The following is a 17,006-nucleotide window of genomic DNA, read 5'->3' on the forward strand; positions in this document are numbered from 1 at the left end:
CTATTAAAAAACATCAGTCAACACTTCTTTCTCCCGGCAGCATTGCTGAAGTGACACTTTAACGACGCTTAAATTCGCAGTCGTAATGATGATAAAACATGTTCTCTCATTAACAAATGTCTGCACTGTCACTTGTCATGAAAATCTCCAGAGTCGGGGTTCAAGCTTCCTCTTCAATCACCACTGATCATTATTAGAGCCCACAAAAGATTTTTCACATTATCCCCATAAACAACATGCGCTTATAGAAATCATTGTGACAGAAAGATTTAGATTCTTGTTTCACAATGTGCATGAACTTTCATAGTTTCATAGTTATAAAGTATAGAAAAGATTACATTTGTTCCAATGTATGAAATACACTTCTTGTAAAACAAAAAAAAGTTGATTCGAAATGCATTAAAAAAGCTCCTGCCATCACCTTTCTCCTGTACACACACACACACACGCAGCATTATACACACAGGGAGAGAGAGAGAGAGAGAGAGAGAGAGAGAGAGAGAGAGAGAGAGAGATCATTAATACAAAAGATTACAGCAGATTTTGGATTTTCACTCTTTAATATGAACATAAAATTCATTCCAATTTTTTGCCTTTGCTTCAATGAAGATGTGTCTTTAAATCTACGATACCTTTCCTGTTCAGAAAGTTTGCTGACATAGTAAAGAAGTGGTTAGGGAACTCAGTAAGTATGAACAACAATAGCTTAGGGACACTTTCTCAAATAAAGACGATTTCATCATCTGCAGTTCGTGAAAAAAAAGTGCCACATTAAAAACAAATCAGCAGATCCACAAATTATGGATGCAGACTCTTTTCAGCTATAGAGGTAATTAATGGCATGCATTAGAGTGCATTGGTGGACACTTGGGCATCTTTTTATTTAACATGTTTATACCACTGTGAATTTTGCTATATAAATATGCTCAAGAGTCTAGAGTGTGACATCCAGTTAAAATCGAAAATATATATTTTTAAATCAGTAACTTTGCAAATTTAGAGGAAATGCTTTTGGACAACAAATGAGTCGCCTTTTAAACAGGGTTTGAATAATTAGCGCTGACAGACAGACATACATACATACCGTGTGAAAGGATGTCCTGGAGCAGAGAAGCACGCTGTATTGTTGCTTTTCTCTTATGCATAAGCAACGCCAGCATGTCAGAAACGCTCTGTGCGGGCAAAGCCGGTTCCAACGCCCGTCGAGGCATCAACTGGCCTTTCTGCCGGCTGGCTGGACCCTCAGCTTTCATACTGGGATCTGCAGCACAACTTCGCACTGGCCACTGGGGCAAAACTGATTCTAAACTTTGAAGTACTAGTTTGGTTCTTCACTGCTCGCAGAGAAGTAACAATTAAAGAAAGCGATCCAGCACGAAACACAAATCAAACAGCACAGTCGGAATTGTCCGCAACCGCGCTCAGTTTCACAAATAAACAAAAAACTTGCACCAGCTAGACACAGGAGGGAAAACTGAAAACTTCCCAGAAACTGACATTGTAATAAATTAATCACGCTAAAGTCGCCTCTACACTTTTTTGGAAAGAGCCTTTATACATAGCAGACTTAGTGCGAGATAAATAATATGTAGCCTTAAAATTTTACATCTAGAGCTTAAAGTTTTATCAGTTTTATCAACAGAGGATCTTCGGGTTGAGCTGACAGGTCTGAAGAGCACGGTGCATGCTCTCATTTCACAAGTTTACCAACATTTTCCAGAAAGACCACACAGTTAAAACCTGTAAAAATACTAAATTACGAGTTTCGCACTATGTTTCACCAAGTTAAAAAACAAATCCAGCAAAGCTGCTTCTACCGAAAGCATTTATCTTTCAGATCAGTGTCTCAAAAGCACCATTAAAAAATGTGATCCTGCATTTACAAAAGTAACTCATTCACAGTGAAAACCAAAACGCACACAGCGTTTGATAAATGACATTAAAATAATGTATTGCACATCTATGTTTAAAAACGGCATCAAAATTCAATGCGTATTTTCTCTAAAAATTTACGGTCGAATACACAAACTAACGTGCGGGTGTCAGGCTCAAGGATAGAGTTTGCTGGCTTTTATAAACCTTTATGCCTCTTCCCCCACCCCAAAGCGCAGACCTCAAATTCACCTTAACTATCCCCCTCCCCAAAGTGCAGTTGTTAAAAAACACACAAAATCTACCATTTCGGTTAGAGTGTGTAAAACACTATTGCAAAAGTAACTCCCGTTTGTATATATTCACACTGAAAACTAAAACGCATCGGCTGATAAACACTAATTAAATAATGCGTTGCACATCTGTGTTTTAAAGAATATCTGGGAAAGCCCTCGCCTATTTTTGTTTTAATTATTTTAAATTTTAACTGAAAATGAATGCGAACTAACGGCGCTGTTCTTAGGTGAAAGGTTTTTTTGGGTGCAGTTATTTAATGAAAGGGATAAAAGTTTGGTCTCTCTCCACATCCTTATTCACCATTTCTTGAGATAAACAACTTAAAGTCTGAAACAGCCAACTAACTAACTACTAACTGTAGAAAATCTGATTATAAAACACACTGACGTTTCAGCTTGATTTTCTGACAACAAAAGTCTTTCTATAGAATAAAAAGACAAAGTCATTCCTGTTTGTGTAAATTTACCGTGAAAAGCCCGAAACGCCTCAAGCGGTTGATGAACCTTTAATTAAAAAACACCCTGCTAGGAGGAGACAGAGCATGCGCAGTGGACCGCAGGAAGTGTCCCTTTTCGGAAGAGTGAAAGCGCGTACATGAGAGTGCATGCGCGCGTGCTCGTACGTGCACAAGATGTCAGTTTTTAAGCTCGGCAAAGGGGGTGCCCCCTGACCCCCCCCCCCCCCCAAAATAGGTATCATATATATTCTTCTTGCGTAAATATGCTTGTCTTTTTCAGCGGGCTGTGTGCTCCAGGTACTTCTAAAAGTGCTACACTGTAAAATATAACTTGTTGTTTCAACTTAAAAATATGAGGTAAAGGGCTGCCTTAAAATTTTAAGTTAAGTCAAGAAATAGAGTTTGTTCTTATAACACAACCAATTGTTATCTTAATGAAAAATCACATGTTGTCTAAACTTTCATCTTAGTTTAGTTGACTGAGATTTATTAGTCAGTTCAACTCCTTTAATTGTCATCTTTACTTGGGAAAACCCTTTCAGCTAAATTAAAATAATCTATTGTTTAAACTCTTGTCCTAGTTCAGTTGACTTGGGTTTTTTAGTTAATTCAAATACTTTAGTAGTTCTTTTAACTTAGGAATCTATTTTAGCTTAACTAACATAATCTGTTAGCTAAGTTGATTTAAGTTTATTAATTAACTGAGCTCCTTAAGGTAGCTGAGTGAACTTGTAAATCAGTTTCATTTTAATTATCAGAGTTGATTGACTGGATGTAAAGAAAAATGTGTATTAAACATCTTAAGTTTTGTTTTGTTTTTTTAGCTTTCTAACATCCATTTCAGCAAAACTACCTGTTAGGTTTATCTTAGATCTCAGGTTTAAATATCTACATTCCTTTAAATTAATTTTCTGTTGTTTACAGAAAAAAAATAAAACCCCACAGATTCCATTAAAGTCTATCTGATCATTTCATACAGAAAGTTTGTTTTAAGAACATGACAAGACAATTACTCATGAGCACCCAACATTCACCATTTATTGTGCCATCTTAGTCATCTGAGAAACAGAAAAATCAGTGACGTAGCTCATCAGGCTCACAATCCATCAAAACTCAAAGGCTGCTCCCTGTGAAACAATAAATTTGAACTTGGTCTTGAGCCCAGTTTGGGTGAAGATGAAATTCTGACCAATACTCTAGGAGCAGTAGTGATTCTTGTGAAGTAACAACATAAAGTCTGCATTAATGTAATGTATCAACGGGACACTTGCTATTTTAGAAAAGTTATTCTTTACATTTGCAAAATTTTTAAACTTCATTGTGCTCAGTCACACCTGTTAGCATAAAATGTGAAATATTAAAACAGTACAAAACCTTTGATAAGTGACAGTAAAGATCAGTTTATAACAACTAAGACATCAAACTCTTGTATTTGTCTTCGTTTACAATTGCAACAAATTCCACAGAACCAATATCTCTGAAAATGACTGCATGCTTCTGAAACATTTGATAATATGGATATTTCAGAAACATTAGTTTGAGTCTGCTCAATTGCAAAACAAAGGAAAAACTACTGACTTGCATGAGATAAGCATCTGCAAAGTCCAGCATTATATTGTTGTTCACATAAGTTTCTTAAACCATGAACAAATGAGTAATTGTCTAATCTGGAATGTAAAGTGTAGTCATTTAGTGACATACAAAAGTGAGAATGAGAACTTGCAAGAATAAAAAAACAAACAGTAAAATAAAAACTGTCCTTAACACTAAGGATCATACAATTACAGTTCTGCATGGCTTTCTGCAAGAGTCTGTTTCTTAGACCATGCACTAGTGAGATGCACTGCCTTCCACCAATGTTCATTAGGATGTTCTGAATGACTTCAAAGATGTCCTTAAGTTCCTTTGGATAGTGTATGTTGAGGGCAAAAAGAAGGCCCATCAGCATGGAAATGGCACTTGAGACATCCCTCAGATTAGACAGGATTACTGCTGCCTCAAGGACAACCAACACATCGATGTCTTCTTCTTTCACCATCGCAATGCCAACTTTCATCCTCTTAGAAAACGTGTCTTCAATACCTGTCGGCTATAAAAGGGTTCAAAGACAAAAAAAAAAAAAAAATTACACAATTACAATTACACAATATCCCGTGTGCTTAACAATTCATGTCTTTCCAAAGAAGAGCCATACTGATGCTTTGGATGATGGTGATTGGCTTTGGGTAACACTTATTAGTTGTTAAAGTTTTTTCAGAATGAGATATGCACCCCCATGTTACAAATCCATTTCTTGCTTTAAACAAAGACCATGTTCATAAATAACTGAGCATGTCTTCAATTGCAGAATTCAAACAAAATTTTCAATTTAAATGGTAAATGGCCTGTATTTGTATAGTGCTTTACTAGTCCCCTAAGGACTCCAAAGTGCTTTACACATTCAGTCATTCACACACATGGGTGGATGACTGAATTGTGACTCAAGAGTTGACAGTTCGTCTTATAATTGGAAGGTTGCCGGTTCGAGCCCTGGCTCCGACAGTTTCAGTCGTTGTGTCCTTGGGCAAGACACTTCACCTGTTGCCTACTGGTGGTGGTCAGAGGGCCCGGTGGTGCCAGTGTCCGGCAGCCTCGCCTCTGTCAGTGCGCCCCAGGGTGGCTGTGGCTACAATGTAGCTTGCCATCACCAGTGTGTGAATTTAAATCTACTTATGCTAAATATTGGCTGTGCTCTAAACCAAATCTGGCTGAGAATACATGAAATGTGCAAACTGCAGCTACACTACAGGATCAGATTATGGCTCCATAGACAATGCTTCTTTAATCAGTTTATTGATTAAAGTTTATTTTTTCCCCCTATATTAACAGCATGAAAAAAGAGCATATAGACATGGCTGAACAGGTTGCATAATTGGCACTGAATATCAACATCCACCTTTACCCAGCTGCCCAATGACTCTCGGCCAGTAACCTTTAATTGCTTACCCAGTCTACACAGTCTCTTTCCCAGGGTCCAGGACATTTCACCAAAGTATTGCCCCCCACAGCTGTAGCAGCCACTGCAGCCCCTTAAATATCCTAATATCTCTGCCATTACAATATACAATGTGAGAAATCAAACGTAAAGCTGAAGTGAACAGTACAGCAGCGAAATGTCAAAGACCCTGGTGAAGACATGAATAAACACAAGACACTAATAATATCAATGCTAGCTTGCCAGTTAGTTTCTCTGAAACCCAGACCAAATCCAGTGTCAAAGATCTTGTAATAATACATTTGGTGAGGAAAAAGTACACATGTACTTTTTAATTTAAAATCCACTGTGGTGCTGTCATTATTAAATTTACTAAAAGAAACAATGCTAACCTTCACAGTCTTGAAAGTGTGTGAGGGATCTTCCTTTAGAAAATGAGGTCCTCTGTCCTCTTCCTTTGTGTAGGGCTCTGGTCAAAGAAGTCAAAAAGAAAACAAAAACACTTTTTAAACAGTGTTTATGAAGCATGTAGACAGCTCCAAATTCACAGCTTTTTGATGCATAATTCCATCAATATATGATTATCATTGGAGATTTTGAATCAGGCTTATCAGGACATTCAAGTAGAATATGATATCCAACCTACCACCAATATACATAGATTCTGTAAAAGTTACCACACTAAATGTCCAGTTGTGAAATATGATGACAGACTTTACTTATCAGCTTTCTTTCAATGAGTTCATCAGTTGAACTGGATAACCTAAAACTTAAACAAAGGATTAGATTTCGCAGTTGAACACTTACATCATCTCCGAAGCATCTTATGAGCCTAGTTAGCCTTTCTATGCCGCTCTTGATTTTGTACAGCTCCACGAACCTCTCCATAATGGTCAAGCACAGCAAAAAGGAACCCTTTCAGGTCAACAGATGTAAGACGGGCAAATTCTGCTTCAACCTGAGCAATAGAAGAAGAGGGGTGGAGAGTACAGGCAGAATTAAAAAAAGATTCTTTGAGACCCAAATTTAAGCAAACAGTCATCTGAGGCCCATTAGAGAAAACACAAACACACAAAAGCAAACAAACAAAAAGATGCACTTTACCTGCCGTTCAGCAAACAAGGAAGTTCAGAGAACAATAAGCTCTGTCTTGAAATCTTTTAAAGTAGAATGATTGTGAAAATGACTTATGTGATGTAAAACTTTAGTAAACGTGCGATTAAAAGAACACTGAGTAAAAGGACAAGTAACAGTTTCCTTATTCCTCAGATGTTTACCTTGATGAGCAATACTGTTTTAGTCCAACTGCCTCATTAAAGTTACACAACAGGCTTTTTACATTAAAGTCAGCAAGTCCATTACATACTCCCTTTTTAGATCTGAAATACTGTGCAGATTCTGTGTATATGTAGTGGACAGCAATTTACCCCAAAGAGCGCAAAGTTTGCAAGTCCACCTCATTTAAATGACAAAGTCAAATGTGATCATCTAGACCTGTGAAAATAAATTAATGACAAACTTGCAGTTATGGATGTTATTACAACCACAAGAACCTAAACAGTCTGCTCCATTGCTTTTGTTAATGAATCATTTGTTGGTAGCACGTCTGAATATTTAGTTTATGCCACCTGCATGTGATCATCAATAGTGCCATATTACTTCTTAAGAAGTACCCTGACACTACAATCTTTATATCATTTGTTCTACAGAGCTATTAAATTACAATATAATCTGAGGTGTTTCCAGTATGACAAAATGCACAAATTGTAACTTACCATTTGACTCCACTGACAAAAATAAATCCCCAGCATCAAGTTTGGCTTCACAGACCTAAAATAAGTAAAATAAAAATATATGTTATAATTATATTGTTTTCGCCATTTATTCATGTTTGCTAATTTTCTGACATATAAACAATGTTAGTTTTGTTACAATACAGAGAATGCAGTTTAATTAAAAGGTAAATTATGCAAAAAAAAAAAAAACTTCTGCAGTATACCATGCCAAAAATCAGTGTCTCTGATGCCAATTATTTTATCACTACAGCTCTTTTAGTATGGAAACTCACACAATCTGGTCATACTGATCACAAGAGTTCAAAAATAAGTCAAAATAGTGAGCTGTTGTTAAGCATAAAGCATTTCAGGGTAACAAATAACTGCACAATATAATTAAAGCAAAAAATAAACACACTGGAGGACTATCTGATAAAAACTAATATAATGCTGGTTTGTAGACCATATTTTGTCTCTGTCCTCAGTGCACTCTTGCAGCTTAGCATGCAGCAGTTAATAACACCTTAAGTGATTACATAGGGATAAACAGATGACAACAAGCATCCGAGTCCTGCCAAAAAGGTCTTTTTGAACCCAGCCAGTTATTGGAAATATTGCCAAAATGAACTTCCACCAAAATACAACAGCCTGTGAACTTGAAAGGAATTTACAAGTACAGAGACAATATGAAATAAGCTTTATTAATTAGCTGAGTTAGCTTGCTAATATCGCAACAGTGGTTGAGTGCACAACCTTAAAGCTAGCGGCACAATACTTGTGATTTGGTCAGTGCCACATTAAACCCATAAAAAAGGCCATATGTCAGTTTATTAGGTCAAGTTTGGTCATGACACACAAGCTGGACCTTGTCGGCTAAAGTTACATTAGCTAAAGCAAACATTTCGGTAAAAGAGAAAAACACACGTCATGCCATAAATTCAAAACATGTTCCAACTTTTGTAGCTCTCTTTCCTTATAGTTATAACCAATGTTACTCACCTTGAAAGCATATTCCAAAGAAGACGATTAGAAAACGTCCAAGTAAAGTGAGCATGTCGTTAACCGCCAATTCCCCATGATGCACCTCGGTAGCAGTCACGTGAGGCAGTTTTGAATCCTGCTGTGCTCAACTTACCCGCATTGTCAAGTTCACATAAGTTTCTGATTTAGCTGGACATGAGTTTTCAAGTTAGCTTTTTTTGGTGTAATTGGGACGTTTTTAACTTGTAATTCTATGTTATAACAACAACTTCAGTCATCTATCGTCAAACTGATATAGAATAATATGTTGAAATAACAAACAGCTAGAATTACATTTTACAGTGTAGTTTATAAAATATAAAATATGTAGTAGTCCATTCATCTTGTTAGATTCCAACATATCTCAAAAGTACGTCCGTCTTGCAACTACCGCACCTTACTGCACACACATACGCACACACACACGCGCACCCCCCCCCCCCCCCCCACACACACACACACACGCACACACGCACACCTACACACACACGTGTGCCATTCTTCCAACTGCGATGTTTCTTGAGATACACCAGCCAAAGTATATAAAAAACCTATTTGCGCACCGCTGACCAGAACTTATCTGAGTACAGGTTATAAGTACAGGTTATAAGTACAGGTTATAACTTGCGCTGAGAAGTTTAGATATTTATATTTACAAATATAATATATATGAGTTCACCCCATTCCTGGATGGATAGGCCCACTGACTTTGAATCTCGGCATTCTGACCCCCCCCCCCCCCCCCCCCCCCACCTTATTTTTTTACGTTTTATTTTCAGTGATAAAAATCAACATTCATATAAACGAAATACCAAATGTGCTTTCCTTCAAGAAAAGCTAAGATAACGTCATCACTACAACGAATTCAGCAAGGAATGAAAAAACTATCATCATATCTAAACCATTTTTTTTCTCTCTCTAATACAAGACGGCAATCATTGGAACAAGGATGATTCTGTAATCACACTTTGAATCTCGGCATTTAAGTGAACGATTTTCCCGACTGTTTTTCATAATCCACTAAAAATAATAGCTGGGGTTTTCTTAATTTATGTGCACCCATACTCGCTTTAAAGAGAATAAACGAAAATAAAAAAAAGTGTTTCTCTCTCTTTCTAGATTTCAAGACCCAGACCAGATTACTGCGTTTCCTCCAAAAACAGCAGCTTCACCCACCACGCTTGACGTGTGGAATTGTGTAGCTTACTTGTAACAAACTAAAAGACGTGACCTGTCCTTGAAAATGTCTAACTCGCATGCTGCCACACACCTATGTGTGTAGTATTAGTGTACACTTTAATCTCACCTTTGTGAAAGAGTCCAAAAGTAAAAACGGCAGTAACGTAGTGTACAGTTCCAAACTGTGACATCTTGACTCCATACATCACTCCAAAAATTGAACCAAGCGCAAGACGCTTCCACGGTGGCAGCTAAACTATTCTTCACGAGAGCGCATAAACCAACAGCAAATCAGAAAACAGAAAAATGATATGTGCGCGAGAATACTACAATATCTTAATTCAGTACAATACTACTATTACTCATCAAGCATCTCTTGATATTCTACTATCCTCGCTCTGCACCAAAGGTGTTTTCCTGTTTCCCCTGCTCAACCCGCTACACTGTACTCAATGAATAATCAAATGAACGCTTTTGTCACTCATATATCAGAGGTAACAGCGTAGCTTCTTTGTTCCTTTCTGCAAAGGTAACATAAATGCCATATGCATTGCACCGTATAAAATTCCGTGCATAGAAATCACAAGCACTCCGTGTGTTGGTGGTAAAAACAAAAATCAGTAAAGTCATGTATGCTGTCAAGAATCTGTGCACCATTGTGCAATGTTTCAAAAAAACACATCTCCAGGCACAATTTATTCTCATAAATAGATTTACTGTTGCAGGTCAGAGAAAAATTGCACAAAAATTAAATGGATAGCACGGGGAAAACCCGATGCTTCCCTACACAAAAGCCTCGCCCCTGCCACATTTTGGGTGGGTGTATTATGAATGTGTGGATGCATTTTTCGGATGGGCATACTGTTTCTCCGTGTTTCCAGAACACAAGTACTTACTTGGAAGCAGCTTTATTCTGTCAGAGCTTCTTCTGAGTGTTAAACTAACCCACTTCGTCTCTCTGCCACCTTCCTGACGACTGTGGAGCAGTTTTGCAGTGCACAATTCTTAAACTCCACTTTCTCTGTAAAGCTCGTTGACCAAACAACTCATTGTTGGCAGTCATGTCTTTCTTTTCTTCCATATATCTTGAATGATATCTTCAGACTGCATGAGCTCAGTTTTTTTAATCACAGATGTTAGATCTGCACAGAGAAAATAGGAGGACTGCTGTTGGTGCAGGGCTTAGGCAGTGTCCGACACACAGCGATTATAACATTCATGACTGAAGTTACAGTGAAGCTCAGCACGTCACACGCTTTCCACAGGGCAGACTGTTTAAACTGAAAGATTTGCAACCAAATCAAATTGATACAGAAAACAAATTATTTGTCTTACTTTTGAAAAAATACCATCAAAGAAAATATAAATATGACGGTAGGCTCTGCCGCGCTGCCATTTGTCCGCCAAAATTCAAAATATGGCTCTTAAATCAGTAGGTGTTCCTCTCAGCCGGCTACAATCTCACTGACTGTGTGCGTGAAAACAGCAAAGAAAAAAGGGCCTCCTAATTAATAACAGCAAAAAGACATATCACAGATTTCACTCGAATAGCTAATAAGTCACTGCTTTGATAAGTATTTGCTTTTTTTACAACACATTTATTCCTCCTTGTCCCCCCTCTTCAGTGTGTAATGGAACAGCCTCACAACTATCAGTTTCATTCTGAGTGCACTGAGATTTGTGCAAGCTGAAACTCTGTAGTTTTCTTGTCTAAGTCCGAGACAACACGACAAAATAAGCAACAAGAATAAGAGCGAAAGGGAAACGAAACACCTCAGAATGGGTAAAGCATGCACGGACAGACCCGAGCATGAATCTGATCACATTTTGGCTAAAATTTTTAAAACAAAACATATTTTCACATGAACAATAAAATGCAGGGCATAAAAAGCCCGTCTAAAAGTTTTTTGACAATCCCCCGAAAACAGAAAAGATTCATCGTTTTTCTCCTGGGTGTAGATGCAAGAAAGTCATGAGAAGTCTTCAGTAAACTCTCTACGCACTGTTCTCGAGTTAAGGCAGCACTCAGCATCGGCTCTGTGATTTGACGTACCCTACCTCTTCGTGGCTGTTTCATTGTCGCTTCCAGACATTTCCACTTTGTTATAATACCACTAACAGTTGATTTTGGAACATTTAATAATTAGTAAATGCACAGGTGGCATCCTATCACAGTGCCACGCTGGAGCTTCTTTCACTAATGTCTGTAGAACAGTGTAAATACCAACACTAGGTGCTTGATTTTATACACCTGTAGACATGGAAGTGATTGGAACACCTCAATCCAATAACTTTGAAGCGCGAGTGAATTATTTCCACTTTACTGTGATGTGTTATGTAGTAACGACACATGTGCTCATTGTGTCTGCTGTTGGGCCTGAGTGTGAACACACTAATGATTTCCTGCAATCTTTTTTCTCTGTGGTTACAATAAAGAGTGCAGTGCACTGGTTCAAGGTTTTTGCCACTTTTTTCTCACGTTCTGTCTTCTACTCTTTTTTATGCTGTATGCCCCACCACACACACACAAATAAATGTCATTTTCCATTATTATATATATTATATTTACCATGCACTGTGCAGCTCTAAAAGCTAAAACTACCGTAAAAGCTAAAAAAAATACTTCCTCACACTGCTCATCCTCCTAAAATCCAAATAGTGGTCTTGTCCATTTATGTTGCTTGTAGACTGTGCTACTCAGCACTTCAATGACGCTTCAAGTAAAACAAATAGCTTCATCATAAATATGTAGAAATATGTACAAGGCCCTCATATCCACTTACGAGGACATTAAAATCCTACTGTTCTATCAAAATTTTAAACAAATATCCTCATATGTGGGTCTCATTTTTCTTAGAAACAAAAATCATGTAAAAACAAAAATCTGGTAATTCTTTGTTTTTACATTCATCGGGTCCCAATCAGCCCAAATATCAAAGAGAAATTAAAAATGCATGCTGTGGAAGAGTTCAGGTCTTAGGAGGTTAATGCAGTTATTTGTCAAATGTTAGCACCATTGTTTTAGGTAATACAATCTTTTTGAAAAAAAAGTAAACAAAAAAAAGTATAATTTTTTCATTATGTAGTTTTGTTGCTGTTGAAAATGAGGGACGCAGATCATCATGTGGTGTCAGCAGGTACCCACTTGTCACGTTGTTTACCTGAAGGTGTTGGAGTCCTTTAAAATAAAAAATAAATAAACAAACATTATATAATTTATCTGTCAATATTACAGAATCTAAATATTCTAAACAAAGTAATAACTTAGTGGAAAGACATATGCATCAGTTTGGTTGACATGCAGTTTAAATTAGATTGTAAAAGAATAAAAAGCAGCTCTGGAGGTAAGTCAAAAAATTCCAAATGTCACAACATATTTTTAATTTTTACTTTCCATTGCATGTTTTACTACATTATAATTATAATTTTAAAAGTCAACCTTTAATTAGTTGTAAAATGTTCCTCCAGTTATTTCTTACATTTTGAACTTATGGTGTCCTGTGGCAACATTTTTGAGATGCATTCAGACAAATTGAATCAAAAATAAGCTAAATATTTTCATGAAATTATTTCTATTACTTTCACACAATAATAAAATGTCACATTTTATTACTTCATTACATTTGATATGCTTACTATATTCTGTTGTTATTAAAATATAGGTTTATGAGCTTTTCTAATTATTGAAATATGTTTTAATTTATATTTAACAGTAACCCAACTTTTTCACAACTGGGGTTGTAACTTCATGGGTCCAGAATGACGGATCAAGAGTGACTTACCCCTGTATTTCTCATCGTAGATTCAGGTAGGTATAACATTCATCTCAACCTGCCTGTGTGACTGACTGAAAGATTCATGAACAGTTAAATCTGCACAAATATTTATTAACTACAAAAAAAGAACAATCAACAACACTGTTTAAGACGAGTACCTGCTCTGAGATTTCTTTCTATACCAGACAAAGATGACTGCAGCAACACAGGCCACCAACAACATCACAGACAACAGAATGGCTGCAATTCTGATTCCTTTGAGACAAACAGGAGAAAGAAGAGAATAATAATTTGAGCAACTATCAAAAGACAATAATTCAACAGGACAAAAAGTACATTTAAAACACTGAAATTTTAACGCACCTAAATTCCTGGGATCAGATCCCGATTTCTCATCTAGCTCTGGTAGAAGAAACATAAAAGTTACAATCACAAAGTAGTCATCAATTTATAAATCACTGAGTTCAGTTTCTCACCGTTATCATGAGGAATCGTCACCATCACCTCTCTCTGAGGAGCAGAGAGCACTCGTGCTGCACATCCCACCTGTGTGCTGTGGTTACGTGAACCTGAGAGCACAGCTGTAGTGGTGACAGTGAATGTAGCGTTGGTGTTGGACACATTGACAGTGTTGTACTGTGAGAAGTTGAGGTGTTGTTGTGAGACACTGAGTGTTACAGTGGGAGCAGGTCGACCAGTGGCTGAACAGGAAACAACCCACTCTTCAGTAGAGTTTGACTCTCTGACATCAACAAAGGGTTCATGCAGCTCTGTGAAGGACCAGGAAATGTAAGGAATACCTCTTTAACTACACCAGCTCTTACGTTTTCATATCCACTATATTAGTTTGAGTCTCCTGTGGTTGGTTAAAGAAGGTAAAAGTTCTCACCATAGATTTGGAGGCAGGTTCTACCAATGAAGGAGCCTTCAGGATAAGTGTTAAACAGACAGTGATAGCATCCTTCATCCTGCTCCGTCACATTCCTGATGACTATGGAGCAGTTTTGTAGTCCAGTGTATTTAAACTCAACTTTATCTGTAAACCTGTCATTCACTTTCTCACCAAAGTACTTGCTGTAGGTGGCAACATTTTCCTGAACATCAGGAGAGATTTTCTGCCATGTGACCTGAAGGACGTCTTTAGTCTCCAAGAGCTGACAGCTGAGTTCAGCATCTTCTCCCACTGCTGCCAGCACAGTCTGCTGTGTTTGGATCACTGCTGTTAGAGCTGTAGGAGATATAGATCAAGATGTAAGGCACTTTAAATGTTCTAATGCAACAATTACTGACACAAATCTAGTATCGTTAGCTCTCATTATTCCTGTATTTAACACCCAGTTTTACCTCCACTCACAAAACTGTAAACAAGTAAAGTGCATTTGTAAAGCACTTTTAACAAAAAAATAAATAAATCTCAAAGTGCAGCACGGTGGCACGGTGGTGAATGTGGGTGCCAATGGTTGTCTATCCCTGTGACAGACTGGTGACCTGTCCAGGGTGTACCCCACCTCTCGCCCTATGATAGCTGGGATAGGCTCCAGCACTGTCCGCAACCCTGGAAAGGATAAGCGGATGGATGGATATACAACATAATGATGTAAAAAAAAAAAATTCATTAAAAGCTGGTCTATCTAAAAATGTCTTTAGATGCTTTTTAAAACAGTTAATCGAGTCTCCACAGCATAAAAACAGTGGAAGAGAATTCCACAACCTGCCACTGACTGAAAAGCCGAATCACCCTGAGTTTTAAGTCGTGTGGGGACAGCAGCAGCCTCAGATATGTACTTGGGAACTTTACCATGTAGCGTCCTAAATGTTAAAATCAAAATTTTAAAATGAAACCTAAAATTTACTGGCAGCCAATGAAGAGAAGCCAAAATTAGAGTGATATGTCTCTGGCGTAGGGGAGATCAGGTATGGTTGCAACCTTGGTTTAGCACTTGTAACTCAATTAAATTTCTGGCTAGAGCGCTCAGGCTTTTACACAAAATACCCACTTTTGTTTCCCATAAATGACATCTATTCAAAGCCCTGCAAGAATGCCACAGACCTTGTGTATTAACGTTAAATACATTGCATTTCGTTTTTACAATCTACCCTAATATCTGGGTGGGTTGTAACACATGCTGGGGAGAATGGTAAAAATTAGACAAAAGAAACCAAAATGGAGTCCACACCAGAGAACATGCTTCAAAAAAAGGGGTTTATTGGAATAAAAGAAGAGTCTCTGTCTGTATTTCTCTGTGACTGACCATAATGTTTTCTGTTACATTAATTATGCTTCTCTTTCTTTGAGTTACCTGGTTTGGGGTGTGGCTGAGGACTTTAAAAAACAAAATGTTAAAATACCAACCATGTGCTATCAGAAACATGGGCTTAATAAGTACAGAATAGCCCCCCTCCACTATATTTAATTGACCTGCTAATTATGTCTTTGAATTCTGTCCTTTTGCAATTTTTATGAGGGTTAAAATAAGAAAAAACATTTTGAAGACATTTTTCCTGTGTCCTCTTTGCTGCTTGGTCATTCACAATATTCTTTTAACTTTGTTGCTTTTTTTCTGTTACTCTTCTGTCAGCTTTTGCAATGATATGGAGTATCAGCTCAGTGTTACATGGCAGAGTCGACATTCCTTTGCAACTGATCTGACTGACTCGCCCTTCGTTGAGACCTCCATCAGATGCCTTTTTCTATTTTTAAATGTCAGCAGGCACACCCCTATCAGTCTGTCTTTTCCACTTTCTAGGCATGCTGTAAAAGTATATGCGTAAGCATATTTAAAATCAATAAGCTATTTATATTTTGGGTAAGCGGGTGGTTGTAACACTTTTTTTTTCTTTTTTTTACATTTTTCTACTACAACACCACAAATACAAGGATATTTGCACACACTTGTGTACAGATCAGTATCCTGTTGGCAACAACTGCCTTTTTGTGTTTGACAAAAGGCAAGTATTAACTCACAGGACATATGAGAGTCATAAGATTCAAAACTCTGTCTGCATAAAAACGCTTTCACTGAATTATGCAGGAGAAACAAAGACAGGTTTGTGTTCACCCGTCACCAGTTAAATCATTTCCATGAATGTTAAATATGTTGGAAAAAGTCAGAGTTTGTAGAATCAAATGTCAAAATGTGTCTTCTTAGTCTGGAATTTGTTCTATAGCTGGAAAAAAATTGACTAACCACTGTGTATGTTGTTGGGGCTGAATCTGAAGGCATTGATGATTTTACTGCCACGGGTGGAGGGCAGTGGTCCAAGCTGTGCACACATCTGTAAATCCCTCTTTAAATCATTGCAGGATGGAGAAACGGGAACTCCTGAGTGATGGAGACTGTTGTTTTGTCCTTAATGATGATCCTGGTAAATTTTTATACTCTTTGAATTCCCACCAATTGATGTTTCCTGAGTAAAAAGTGATTACAAAGTAGCTAAAGCCAGAGCCCTGGAATCGTAAGTGCAGAGAATAAACCAAGCTTATTATTATTAATAATAATAATAATAATGTATACTTTATTGATCCACGTGGGGAAATTCCTCTCTGCATTTAACCCATTCACTCAGTGAAGCAGTGCGCAGCCACTGGGCGCCCGGGAAAAAGTTTTACATGTTTTTTTTTATGTTTGTCTAAAAAAATTATTTTTAATAATATA

General features: G+C 37.4%; 1 protein-coding gene across 1 annotated transcript; it reads right to left on the minus strand.

Annotated features, from left to right (window-relative positions):
- Positions 1-12,644: 12,644 nt before the first annotated feature.
- LOC134621379 (OX-2 membrane glycoprotein-like) lies at positions 12,645-16,627 on the minus strand. Its single transcript, XM_063467850.1, has 7 exons — positions 16,539-16,627; positions 14,240-14,578; positions 13,827-14,120; positions 13,714-13,752; positions 13,509-13,605; positions 13,357-13,421; positions 12,645-12,752 (listed from the first exon to the last, which is right to left on the minus strand). Exons 1-6 carry the CDS (start codon positions 16,624-16,626, stop codon positions 13,379-13,381), a joined length of 900 nt encoding a protein of 299 aa, XP_063323920.1. The 5' UTR covers position 16,627; the 3' UTR covers positions 12,645-12,752; positions 13,357-13,378.
- Between the last annotated feature and the right edge of the window lie 379 nt (positions 16,628-17,006).

This window comes from Pelmatolapia mariae, linkage group LG23 (assembly GCF_036321145.2).
Source record: "Pelmatolapia mariae isolate MD_Pm_ZW linkage group LG23, Pm_UMD_F_2, whole genome shotgun sequence".
Lineage (NCBI taxonomy): Eukaryota > Metazoa > Chordata > Actinopteri > Cichliformes > Cichlidae > Pelmatolapia > Pelmatolapia mariae.